This window comes from Salmo salar, chromosome ssa19 (assembly GCF_905237065.1).
Source record: "Salmo salar chromosome ssa19, Ssal_v3.1, whole genome shotgun sequence".
NCBI classification, from domain to species: domain Eukaryota; kingdom Metazoa; phylum Chordata; class Actinopteri; order Salmoniformes; family Salmonidae; genus Salmo; species Salmo salar.
Genome location: NC_059460.1, coordinates 2190142 through 2202983, shown reverse-complemented (window position 1 = coordinate 2202983; position 12842 = coordinate 2190142). Strand labels below are relative to the sequence as shown.

At 42.5% G+C, this 12842-nt stretch overlaps 1 protein-coding gene across 7 annotated transcripts in view; it reads right to left on the bottom strand.

The window, feature by feature from the left end:
• Window positions 1–12842, bottom strand: part of LOC106578316 (retinoic acid receptor alpha) — a 277294-nt gene that overhangs the window by 43112 nt on the left and 221340 nt on the right. Inside the window, exon 1 of one of the 7 annotated variants that reach the window (XM_014157003.2) lies at window positions 9062–9227. The exons of 4 other annotated variants lie outside the window; for them this stretch is intronic. In XM_014157003.2, the coding sequence (XP_014012478.1) occupies window positions 9062–9188 (127 nt within the window). In that variant the 5' untranslated portion in view covers window positions 9189–9227. Of the gene's footprint in view, window positions 1–8181; window positions 9228–12842 lie in introns of those variants that run through there. 2 more of the 7 variants (XM_014157002.2, XM_014157004.2) reach the window with 2 other exon arrangements.

The window sequence follows — 12842 nt, the reverse complement described above, 5'->3', positions numbered from 1 at the left end:
AATCATGGCTAAGAATAATGAACATGACTGCAGTTTCCACTGGTCATTGTTTTCAGGCTGGTTGTATTGGTGATAGCTAGGTACCAAGCTAATGCTAGCTACCCCAGAAGTTGCGGTTGAAAAAAAACACTTTATTACCAACGCGGTATTGTAAACACATCGCTCATGGCTGGTGTTTGCTTGTTTGCTGACTTTTTTGTACAGCTTTGACAGTGCTACTGTATCTTTTTTCAAACGCAAAGACCCAAACGGCATTTCATAGTATGTATGTCATGAAGCTAATAGCAGTGACGCTATTACTGTATAACTCCGGTAGGGCAACATCTGAAAAATAGCGCACTTCGTAGTGTTAACCGGTGCTCGACCAGTCAGCGAAAGCCAACATCACCCACGACAGAGAACGGTTGATTGTCAAGGGCAATAAATTCCATTATCTTGGCTTTAATGGATTTCACCTTTGAGTTGTCTCGCTGAAATGTTCTTACTCTTTCAAATGACTGTTCGACTTGTTGACTGCTCGATCCACACAGCAGACATTGCGGGCTAGTTAGGAATGCTGTGTTGCACGTATAGCGCAAAATTTTACGTGGCGTCATTACGTCATGTACCTTCGTTATATAGGTATACACGTCAGCTTTGCACATCGGGCGTTAAACTAGACATCGGCCAATACTGATTGTCATTTTTAGTGAATATCGGCAATTCCGATATGTTCACCGATATATCGTGCATCCCTACTTTTCATTATAAGGTTGGAGGAAATACATTCCCAGAGTGTGAGAAATGTGTTTTCTGGACTTATGCTAACCCGTTTGCAATCCCTTTAGCGTTGCTTGCTAGCTAGCTACAGAGATTAGCTGGCTAGTTAGCTACTGCCATCAGATGTTTTGTTATTAGCATATTTAGCCAATTACACCATTTGTAGAATGCATACTGGCATTTGAATATACCACGGGAAAAGGGAATCCGGACACGCTGTAGACACAGTAGACATTTAGTTGTAGCGTTCGGGAATTCCATGATCAGAACTCTATGGTTAGAATACTAAAGCTGCATGAACTGTCAAGTCTAGACACAGCCTTACAAACACAGACAACACTATTGTGACTGCAGAGTAAATAAGGAACCAGCTTCTGAGATCATCTGGGCCACAGAGACTCAATGGCTTGTTTCTTTTTGTGCTCAGGCACGGGTTGGCCCCCCGTTATTGAAACTAGGTCCTGGTGCAGAAAATGAGACGGATACATGTTCATGAGAAGAAATAAAATATATTGTGGTTATATGATATGACCTTCAATTTAAAAAGAAATGTAATAGCAGTATACTAACTCCATAATGTAGACTTATTATAAGCTCCTCCTGAGTGCCCACTTTGGCGAGAGATTAAAACTCACTTTGGTGGCAGCAACTTTTCTCTCGCAGATGCAGGAATACTGCCATTATTTTTAGCATGCTAACCTCTGCCCCATTTTCTGGGCTATTCGTGGCATTTGGTACGGATGTCCCACTCTCTAAATAGGAGGGCATTCCATTGTGTGGAGACATACAACCTGAGACGTACACAGTTGGCTGGCTCTCCGTGTGATGATGTAGCAACATGCAGACTCTCCAGAGGAGGACCAGAAGGCATGGCGATTGGCAGACGCCAGACAGCCATCTTGCTTTGCGTCAAAGGGATAGAGTTTGTGGGGGGGCTTTCACCCTGCTGCAAGTGGAGAGAATTATGCAGTTTCTGATGAAATAAGATGACATTCCCTGTAATAACTCCATGTACAGAGAGCACATGAACAGGAAACTAGTGTCAAATAAGAAAAAAATTAGGACAGCCTAAAGATGAATGACTCCAGACAGAGATTCTAGATTACCACCTAGGCAGCATGCTAAAGAATGCAACCACGGAACAGACGGAAAGAGAGAAAAACTTTGGGAATGAGAACACCTGCTAGATGAAATCTGGGGTGATAAATGTCCTCGGTTCGATACCTCAATGAATTTATGTATGTTCTATTATGAGGGGGTGTGGATGAGAGTTATTGAGAGAGACCGGGAGCTCTTCTCAATGTGCTGTGTAGCCAGCCAAGCAGAGCACATTGCGAACAAACCATCTGTAGAGATAAGTAAAGAAGTGATTACAAAAAGCCGGCTCAATTTCTGACAGTCTGACGCTTGGCTGCCTTCATATATTGATTTAAAAAAAGAGGCTATGAATATTTTAAACTAGAACCGCCTTAACCTAAGCCATTTCGATCGTCTGTCTGTCTGTCTGTCTGTCTGTCTGTCTGTCTGTCTGGGGGACAGAGGGAGAACGTCATTATCGATAGTGAGATTACGGCCTATAGTCACAATGTCTGCAATTACCCGTCTCCCTTAAACTCTAATGAATCAATGACACTGGCTGAATCCTTTCTATCTGCTTTGCTTTGTTCATCGAAGTGGGCTTTGCAGCGTAACCGACCCTTGTCTGGGGATTTAGCGTCAAACCCAGCTTGCGTACAGTACTCTGACCAATGCCCCTGGCTAATTCTCTCTGCAAACAAGCCAGAGTCTGTTGTTGGATCCAAGGGTGAGATTGTGAGCATAAACACAATCTCCGCACAAATATGCTGAATTTCCCTCATGATTGAGGTCTAAAGATTTTCGTAATGTGCCACCCACAGCAAATAAAACCCTTGAAGTCAGCGCTGTTTTTTGTGTGTACGTGAAACATGTGCAGTGCCAAGTGCCAATGCTCAAGGTGACAAACCACACACATTTAGCTACTTTTAAACAAAACAATAACGCGTGAGTGCGCCGCATGACCCGGATGCCGCTGGTAACCTGGTTAAGAGAGGCGTCTGTATTTGGTCAATTATGCATCGCATTAAAGCGATGACTGCTTTGAAGGTTGACGACAGGGTGCCATTTGAGAAGGCGAGTGATGGCAGGTTGTGAAATGCTGCCTCGCGGCCTTTCCCAGAAACGGCGCTGAACTCCTTTCACCCCGCGCCATTACAAACATACCTTGATGACAAAGCAGGTTATTGATGTGCACCTGAAGGTGAAAGCGGGCGTCGTTCTGTGGAACACTGTGCTCTCGGCTTTCAGCCGTCCGGCAGGGCCACTAAATCACTGTCTGTAGGACTGACAGGAGCAGGCTGACACACGTGAGACTGTCTGCTGCTTACCCTGTTAAAACAGTGGACCTTGCCGAACGCAGGCCTGTCCATCCATCTAGCCTGTCCCATCAAGTTCAAGTCCAAACAGTCTCAAGGGAAAAAGACCCTGTCCATAAAAGCACTAAAAGGTGCTCGAGGAGTATGGACATTAAAGAGTATGCAGAAAATATATAGGGACATGGCATTGACACAAAGGGCAAATGCTGTGGTTCAAAATGGTAGGGTAGCAAAAAGGCCTGCAGTGTTCTAGTGAAAGAACACAAACTCAAGCACATGACCAGTGATTTACAGTAAACTAATCTATACTGAACAAAAATAAACAACACTTTACTAACTTACAGTTCATATGAGGAAATCAGTCAATTGAAATAAATTCATTAGGCCCACATTTATGGATTTCAGATGACTGGGAATACAGACGTGCATCTGCTGGTCACTAATACATAAAACATAAATAAAAAAGTAGGGGCATGGATCATAAATCCCGTCCTTATTTGGTGTGACCACCATTTGCGTCTTGCAGAGCCACACATCTCCTTCACATAGAGTTGATCAGGCTGATGATTGTGGCCTGTGGAATGTTGTCCCGCTCCTTTCAATGGCAGTGCGAAGTTTCTGGATATTGGCGGGTACTGGAACACATGTCGATCCAGAGCATCCCAAACATGCTCAATGGGTGTTATGTCTGGTGAGTATGCAGGCCATGGAAAAACCGGGACATTTTCAGCTTCCAGGAATTGTGTACAGATCCTTGCGACATGGGGCTGTGCATTATCATGCTGAAACATGAGGTGATGGTGGCGGATGAATGGGCCTAAGGATCTCGTCACTGTATCTCTGTGCATTCAAATTGCCTTCGATAAAATGCATGTGTTTGTTGTCCGTAGCTTATGCCTGCCCATACCATAACCCCACCGCCACCATAGGACACTCTGTTCACAACGTTGACATCAGAAAACCGCTCTCCCACACCATGCCATACACATGGTCTGGGGCTGTGAGGCCTGTTGGATGTTCTGCCTGATTCTGTAAAACGACATTGGAGGCGGCTTATGGTAGAGAATTGAACATTAAACTCTCTGGCAACAGCTCTGGTGGACATTCCTGCAGTCAGCATGCCAATTGCATGCTCCTTCAAAACTTGAGACATCTGTGGCATTGTGTAGTGTGACAAAACTGCACATTTTAGAGTGGCCTTTTGTCCCCAGCACAAGGTGCACCTGTGTAATGATCATGTTATTTAATCAGCTTCTTGATATACCACACCCGTCAGGTGGATGGATTATCTTGGCAGAGAAATGCTCACTAACAGGGATGTAAACAAATTAGTGCACAAAAGTTGAGAGAAATAAGCTTTTTGTGCGTATGGAACATTTCTGGAATCTTTTATTTCAGCTCACGAAATATGGGACCAACACTTTACATGTTGCGTTCAGAGTATGTAGAATATCAAATTCAAAATGCGAATCCATTCTACCACAAGCCTGGTTGGATGACCATTTTTTCACAGTTGTTATGCTCAGCATCTCTACATTGCAATGTCACAAAACACCAACCTTTTGGGGGTTTAGTGGAACTACCATCTTTTTATGCAAAGTTATTTAAGAACTCTTTCAAGTCCCTGGAGCATGCTGCCAGGTGCAGCTTGTATGTCAGGGGCGGAAACAATATCCATAGCTCATTTGCAAAGCCAACACTGCAATCGTTTGGCAATCGCTGCGTCCAAACAGACCAGCCACAGTTTCCATGCGCTGTAATAACAGCACAAACAATTACAGGGCAGTCTAGCTACGCTGTATGACGCTTTAAGACCTCAACCCTGGGAGAAACCGCACAGGTTTACACTTCACAAGCAAACTGGAACTCTTCCCCTTAAACTAATTCCCTCTTCACTCGCCCTGCCCAAAATTGCTCCCGCTGTTACAGTCCTTAGCGTTGGAAAACAAAAATACCATCTGTTTTTTCTTCTAAATTCCCCCCACTCCGAAAGGACTTCCGCACTTAAATACCACGAGTCAGATTAGGCAAGGAGTTAACAACCCCCCTCCAATACAGGCGATTAGAGACAATAGGTCAATATTTGGCAGCTCTGCCTTGATTAAACAAAAGTCAGTCAAAGCTCTGCTCCATGGGCTGGTGTCGGCGCGCAAACCCAATAAGCCATATGACAGCCTTAGAGATGGAGTCCAAGCCAGAGTACTCTCACAGTGACTGGAGCCCACCATGTGTCATCCTTACCCCACCACCAACCCCCCTCCCCGTGCAGTGTGTGACAGTCATGTGAAAAAGGCCATGCGCATTCCTTCATGCATGAGCCAGTAATTGCTGTAAGGATTCTGACGGCAGCAGCCCTCTTGAAAGGAATGGAATCAAGTGCATTTAATCTGCTTGAACCCGTCGATGAGACCTGGCATTGTTCTTCAACACAATAACAGATTACTAAGGCGGTTGTTGTTCCTTTTGATGAACATGACTCACTGACATGGCTGGATAGAGATAACAGCGCTCACTTGGAGCATGTGAATATATAATACGGTGACTAGTAGCAGCTGATCATGTTTCTTAGAGGCAGTTTTAGACTGATTTCACACCAGTGGAAATGCCACTGAATGTACTCAGAGTTGAGAGGACTTCTGAAGGGTGATCTGATGCATAATCCAGATAGGTGCACCAGACATCGGACTATCCTAGCCCTCTGGTTTAGATATATTTCCCCTGTGAATAAAAACAGAATCTTGTACTACTAGGGCTGGTTTTGACCTGTGATCCAATAAGCCTCCAAAGCCATGTGATGACACCAAAGGACGTTATGTACCGACTCCATCCAACCCCCCTCAGTTTCCCCCATTGGGCACTAAACTTTTTATCGCGTCTGGACCTCTCCCCACTACTCCTATGAGCACAACAATGTGTACCAGAGCTTGGGATCAGAGGTCTTTTCCTGGTTTTCCCTCTGCAAGCCTTTCGCATATTAGCTCACACGGTTCAAATCAACACCACTACTAGAGCCGCTCACTGGACCAATACAATAATAGCTTACAGGGTGGAGTCCACAGCTCAGTCAGGGCTTTTGCTGCCTGTGTTGTGTTCCCGAGGAGCTGTATTGCTTTAACCCTAGATGTAACTTCCCAAACAAGACCAGCAGCATGTGAGGAGTTTCTGTCTGTGATTGGTGTTGTTGTCAATATGTTTCTCAATGTCTAATCCCCATCTCTGTCCAAACCTTATGACTTTATGTAAACACAGAATCAGGTCAGGCTGGACGGATATTCATATGACAAACCCTGGGGCCTGGGTGCATTTGTCAATACCCTGATGAGAAATACACACGTTCTCATTTACATAGCCCAGATTTCCTGAGGAAATGATCCGTTCTCAGGATATGAGAGGCTGTTATGGTCACTCAGCAGTAATCAACAAGCAGACCACTTTTACCATAAATCCCAGTGTGCTTTGTCACTAGTGGCACAGCAGGTTACCCCCAGCGGAGGTAGAGAATGGAATGACCCTTCAAATGATACTTTGTTGCCACAATAAAAGTATCTCCATTGCTCCAGATGAAATCTATAGCCAATTCTGTGAGTGCAGCAGGGGGGACCATTTTTCCTCCACCTGTACACCGTTTTTAGAATAAATAATAACTTCTGATGACATTTGGTCATTGAAGCACTTTTTTAAATTGAGTTACATGCTATATATGCTAGATGTTCAGCAATATGCCACTATCCCCATTTGACATATGGGGATAGCCACAACTGTCAGTAAGAGTGTCCATGATTGAGTCTATGAATCTCTTCCTTTAAAGACTCAGTCATGGACACTCTTACTGACAGTTGTGGCTGCTTTGCGTGATGCATTGTTGTCTCTACTTTCTTGCCCTTTGTGCTGTTGTCTGTGCCCAATAATGTTTGTACCCTGTTTTGTGCCGCTACCATGCTGTGTTGTCATGTGTTGCTACCACGCTGTGTTGTCATGTGTTGCTGCCATGCTGTTGTTGTCATCTTCGGTCTCTCTTTATGTAGTGTTGTCTCTTGTCGTAATGTGTGTTTTGTCCGATATTTTTTATTTATTCTTTTTAATCCCAGCCTCCACCCCGCAGGAGGCCTTTTGTCTTTTAGTAGGCCCTCATTGTAAATAACAATTTGTTCTTAACTGACTTGCCTAGTTAAATAAAAACAAATAGAGCAAATTCTAAAAACAAAATAATAGTGGTGTATTAATACACAAAAACAAATACCCATCAATAATTATATAATGACTACAGATCTGCATAATCTTCAAATGAATATTTATCCTCAATGGAAAAACATTTCATAATTTTTAGTGCATCTAGAATAGCTTATTGCAGTTCTATTTTTTAAAATGTATTTAACCTTTATTTAGCTAGGCAAATCAGTTAAGAACAAATTCTTATTTACAATGACAGTGGGTTAACTGCCTTGTTCAGTCCCAGAAGGACAGATTTTTACCTTGTCAGCTCTGGGATTCGATCTCACAACCATTCAGTTACTGGCCCAACGCTCTAACCACTAGACTACCTGCCGCCCAATAACGCCAGCAGGAAAGTTTGGTATGTCTGCATAAAACCTCGTGGTTATTAATCAAAATCCAATGGCTTGGATAACATTGCCTGCTTTATAGGCTACTGTTGGCTATATGCGATAGAGACACCTTTACATTATTGCAAAAAGCTGAACGTGGGTTATAGAAAGCAGGGATCCAAACGTGGGTCAATTAAATGCAAGGTTCTGATGTAAGTAATAACCATTTAATAGGCTACATGGGATATAAACGAGTGATTATTAACCTGATTAAAACGAATTTAATAGGCCTAATAGTATGCAATATGTGAAATGAAATGTCATCCGTTACAAATGAAAGCGCTATAATTCACTACACTTCAGAGAATACATATCATGAATATTTAGCTCAGAAAAACAGTGGCATAGTTGAGCGGTAAAGTGGTTCGCGTGAACTTCGCCAGTCAGTGAAATGAAATGAACGAGGCAGTGAAAATGCCACCTACAGTGATTCGAGCCGTTCCAGTGTTGGTTTCTGATGGACGTGCTGTAGTGATGGGGCGCTCCGGGCACAAGTCCTTTCTCCGGGATCAAACATCCTCTGCTCTGGTTGTAGTAATCCATCATTAAAAACGGGTTCGGGCTGGGATTCAGTCCCACGACGTCCACACTCTCATACATCATACGCAGAGAGAAAGCGGGAGGATTATTTATCCGGAGAGAGAAAAAAAACAACGTCTGCTGCGCGCAACGATTTGGGCACACGAAAATAGGAGCAGCAGACTTGTGGTTTTCAGTTTGCCACCAGTAGACTGTGCAAAAGGGTAAAAACGCAATAAATTCAAAATAAAGGGAATAAATCCGTTCGTAGACACGACACTTGAGGTTTCGGGTCCACTAGCTGTTTAGAGTCAATCCGCTACAAAGCTAAAATAATTGTATGGAATATTGACCCACACTCAATTTGAACACATCGTTCAAAAGAATGGTCAACGTCATGTCAAAAGTGAGGTTTGGAATGCGCCAAATGATTCGTTTAATCGAAAAGCCGACCGGAATAACTTCATTGGATCAGTTCAATGGCCTTGCTCAAATAGTAAACTAGATCGAAATCTAGATAATATACCCTACGAACTCCAATAAGACTTGAAATCACGCGAAGGGGTGCGAATCCATTTCAATAACACTGCACCCAGATCAGAATAGGCAAAAGAGATCAGTTGCTAATCAATCAGAATTTAATTCCGTATTTAGTTCCAACTCGTCCTCTGGGATAAGTAAGATAGTCCACACAAATCAAGAGCGCAAACGGGACAATCAGCCTGCTGTCTGTCCGCCTATCCACTTATTTTGTCTACCGTGCAACACCAATGCACGACTACTTACTTGATTTGCTACATATCTTGCTCTTCTTGTATTTAAATGTCCTGATTCGCACAACACATTCGGTTCTTCTTGTTTTGTATTTAGAGGGGAGCCGAATTCGCTCCCACACGAATTGCGTAGCTATCATGTTCTGCAGAATGTGACAAGGCACAGCAGCTGGGACATGGCTCCACCTACCACCCTTTCTTACTTAACCCTTCCCAGACATCACCAAACAGAGCGGGACGAACACAAGCCCGCTGGCGCCTCCGCCTGCCTCTCTCCATTATACAAGTGCGTATAGAATGGCATCATTAAGTTTAGTAAACTCCTTAATGAACCTTATGTATTTTCAGCGAGCCAATGAACATAATTGATTATTCCATGAGCCTATAACTATTTTCCTAAAAGTTGTCTACCCTCACTCGTCACTTGGGCTCGTCCTTCAAAGGAATTTGACTCCTTCTCCGTGTTCTCGTCGTTCTCTACCCTCCGTTTTTTCTCTCCTCTCAGTCGCTGTCTGCTAATTTGCCTAACGCTATTCGGCTGAACTTTTCTTGAACTCAAGGAAGCAGGCAACCTCACCTCCAAATGACCCACACGCTGACTCGGATTTGCCTCTGCGTTTCTCACCTGACATCATTCAAGTTTCCCACCTTGTACACCCGATATTACACAATCACACTCCCTAAAGTGCTGCTCAATGAACAAGCCCAGATTACTTCTGCTTTCTGCTCAGAGGCTAAGAGTTACAGTCAACCAGGCACTGTAACCAATAACGTGCACTTTTTACAACCACAATAAAATATATAAAGTCGTTTCCAAGTTTCTAATAGTTGAATGAAGTTTGCTACATCAAGCTGGTGTGGGTGCAACGTTGTTGCCACTTCCTTAAAGGAATACACAACACTAGTTTGTATTCCATTGTTATAACCATGTTGAAACACTATCCATTTCCATCCAAACAATAGATAATACAAACTTTATAACTATGATGACCAATTGACTAACAGGAAGAATTCAGAATAAGTTGGAAATGCAAAAATGACCGTCTTCTGTAACCTCTTCAGACATCTATCCAACATATTAGCCCATCACGTGATACATTTCTGAAATCCTCAGCATGTTTCCTAATCACAAAAAAACTAACATTCACAGGAGGCATGACACACCCATTTACATACATCAAGTCAAAACCATATCTTCAGTTCGCATTTGCTAGACTGGGACAGCATGTTAGATAAACTGGGACACCAATATTATAATAACATTTTTACCCCAATGATAATTGACTTCAATATTGTGTGATTAGGAAACATCTGAGGATTTCAGGAATGCACAGCATCATGTGTTGGTTGGGCTAGAATGTTGGACAGATGTCTAAACAGGTTACAGAAGATGGAAACGCAACACGTGTCCCATTTTGTCTGAATTCACTCAAATAACAGTCCTAATAAAAGCACTACAAGAAACAAATGAACAGGATGAAGTACTGCAAGAACCAGAGCCCTGACTAAAGTGTACTGTACAAGGGGTTGCTAATGTAAACGGGATGTATTTCCTCCATTGGAAAAGCCTATAAGGCTGTCCCTCTTTAGCTACTCCAAGTTGTCCTACTTTAGCTAGATATGGCTGGTAAAGCAGGACAAAAGACAATTACAAAATTGAAACATAATATTGCCTTTATTTTTATATTTTGATGCACCAGTACATAGTATGCCCATTTACATCACAGCTTGGCACAGTGCATTATTTATGCAGTTTTATAACCCTAACATCAAAACAGAAAAAAAGCTGTCACTGATCTTACTGTGTGCTTCACTTCCTGTTTGAAGCTTGCTCTGCCCCCCTCTGATGCCACACCAATGAAGTGACATGATTTTGATCATGTGGTTTTTCTCTGAAATGGTTTAGTAACAATAGTTTTGAATTTCTCATCAAACCAAGAAATAAGCACGTCAGGATTAAGTTGTCCCAGTTTATTTGATGTCCCGCTCTTTCCAAATTCCCACTACATGTTGTTTCAGGCCTGATACCTTTGTATATCACAGTACAGGGTTTAGCCAGTTCCCCATCCAGGGCTCATTATTGGTAATAATGATGCGCGGGTTGACTCATAACCCGCAGTCCCCACAGTTATATCTGCGGAGTGGACGGATTTAGGGTCACAAAATATGTGGATGAAGGGTGGTTGGGGTGGCGGGTGGGTTAAATGAAAAGAAAACAATGCATAAAAAAAATCCATAAATGTACAATTCTGGTGCAATTCATATAAAAAAAAGGTTTTTCTTTGATTATTATTAACTGCTGTTAGTGCATAAGCCTATGTTTTAGGGCCTAACTGTACACGCGCCAAATGCAGATGGCTTAAATGGAATAGTAACTGAAATCTGGAAACTGACTAGGTCTATAATATCTCACATAGCCTAATATAATATCAACTCCTGCAGAATTAAGCATTTCTTGCAGTAATACGTTACACCAAATGTACATTTTGACTCAGGAACAGGAGTGGAGAAATAGGATCGATTTCTTTCAGCATCGTAAGAGAATGAATGAGTGGTTAGGGACCGTCTGTAAAGGTCCTATCTTTATTAGCATCATAAAAGCTGATAGTATTTAAGCCACATAAAATATGCATCCAAGCCGAAACTGAAATCTTATAAGAAACATGTTGGGTTGTTTTCACATCTTTCAATTCCCTTAAAACCAGTCAAACTGATGTAATTTGGAAATTTAGCATGGAAAATCTTTACATTTATTGTTTTGTTATTGCATTAGCTCCCCGGTCCGTAAATGTCTTTGCTGCGAGAGAGAAGCCGAGACGAAAGAGAAATCTTTACAGATGAAGCTAGATTACTGGATTGAAACATTCATTATATTGATGTATGACATTTTATGGTGAGCAACGGTTTATTTCGTTTTCTAGGGCAATAAGTAATGACAGAAGAGAAGCTGCATGCAGGCCTATCTAATTACAGACAATTTGAATAACAAATAGCCTAACAAAATGTTGGAAATTATAAGCAGAAACATAGTCCTATCTAACCAGGCTTTAAAAATAAATCCCGCACCCCCTGTCCAAAAATCCTTATGCCATCTGACTGTACAGCGCATTGTCTATATTTTCAGGTTAGGGTCGGGTGTGGGCCTCGGATTTTCACTTGATCACAGTTGGGCCGTTGCGGATGGGTTATTATCAATTGTGGGCAGGTGAACAAACAGCTGACCCACTCATCACTAATTGGTACATCCCAGCGTCTGGCCTATACCTGAACCCAATGACAGTGTATATATATATATATATGAATGGACAATGCCATTGATCACGTGACACCACTCATTTCCATGTCAAATCAAATGTATTGTTCGCGTACATAATTTATCAGATGTGAAGCCAAGGAAGTCTGTTAAGATGGCGTCTCATGTGGGAGATTTATGTAGACATAACATGCTCAGTTTGAGCTGCTCCAGGAAGTGCTGTTGCAGGTTAGCTCAGTGCTGACCCCTCTTATTCAGTATCTCAAGTTGATGGCCGAACAGGGTACTGCAGGCTGCCATTATCAACTAAATTATCATAACTTCTTCTGTGTGCAATTTTAAAATAATCAGTTCAAGGACATACATCTGGTGTAACAGAAGCCATTTGTTAGTTTTTTAACAAAGATTGCCATCTTCCCATTCACTATAAATGGGGATCCTGTTTTCTGCAAACAATGCCTGCAGTACCACGGTCAGCCTTGAACTTCGTGGCTTCAATGAGAGGGGCAGCCGTTCTCCCCTGCCTGAACCACAGGGCCAT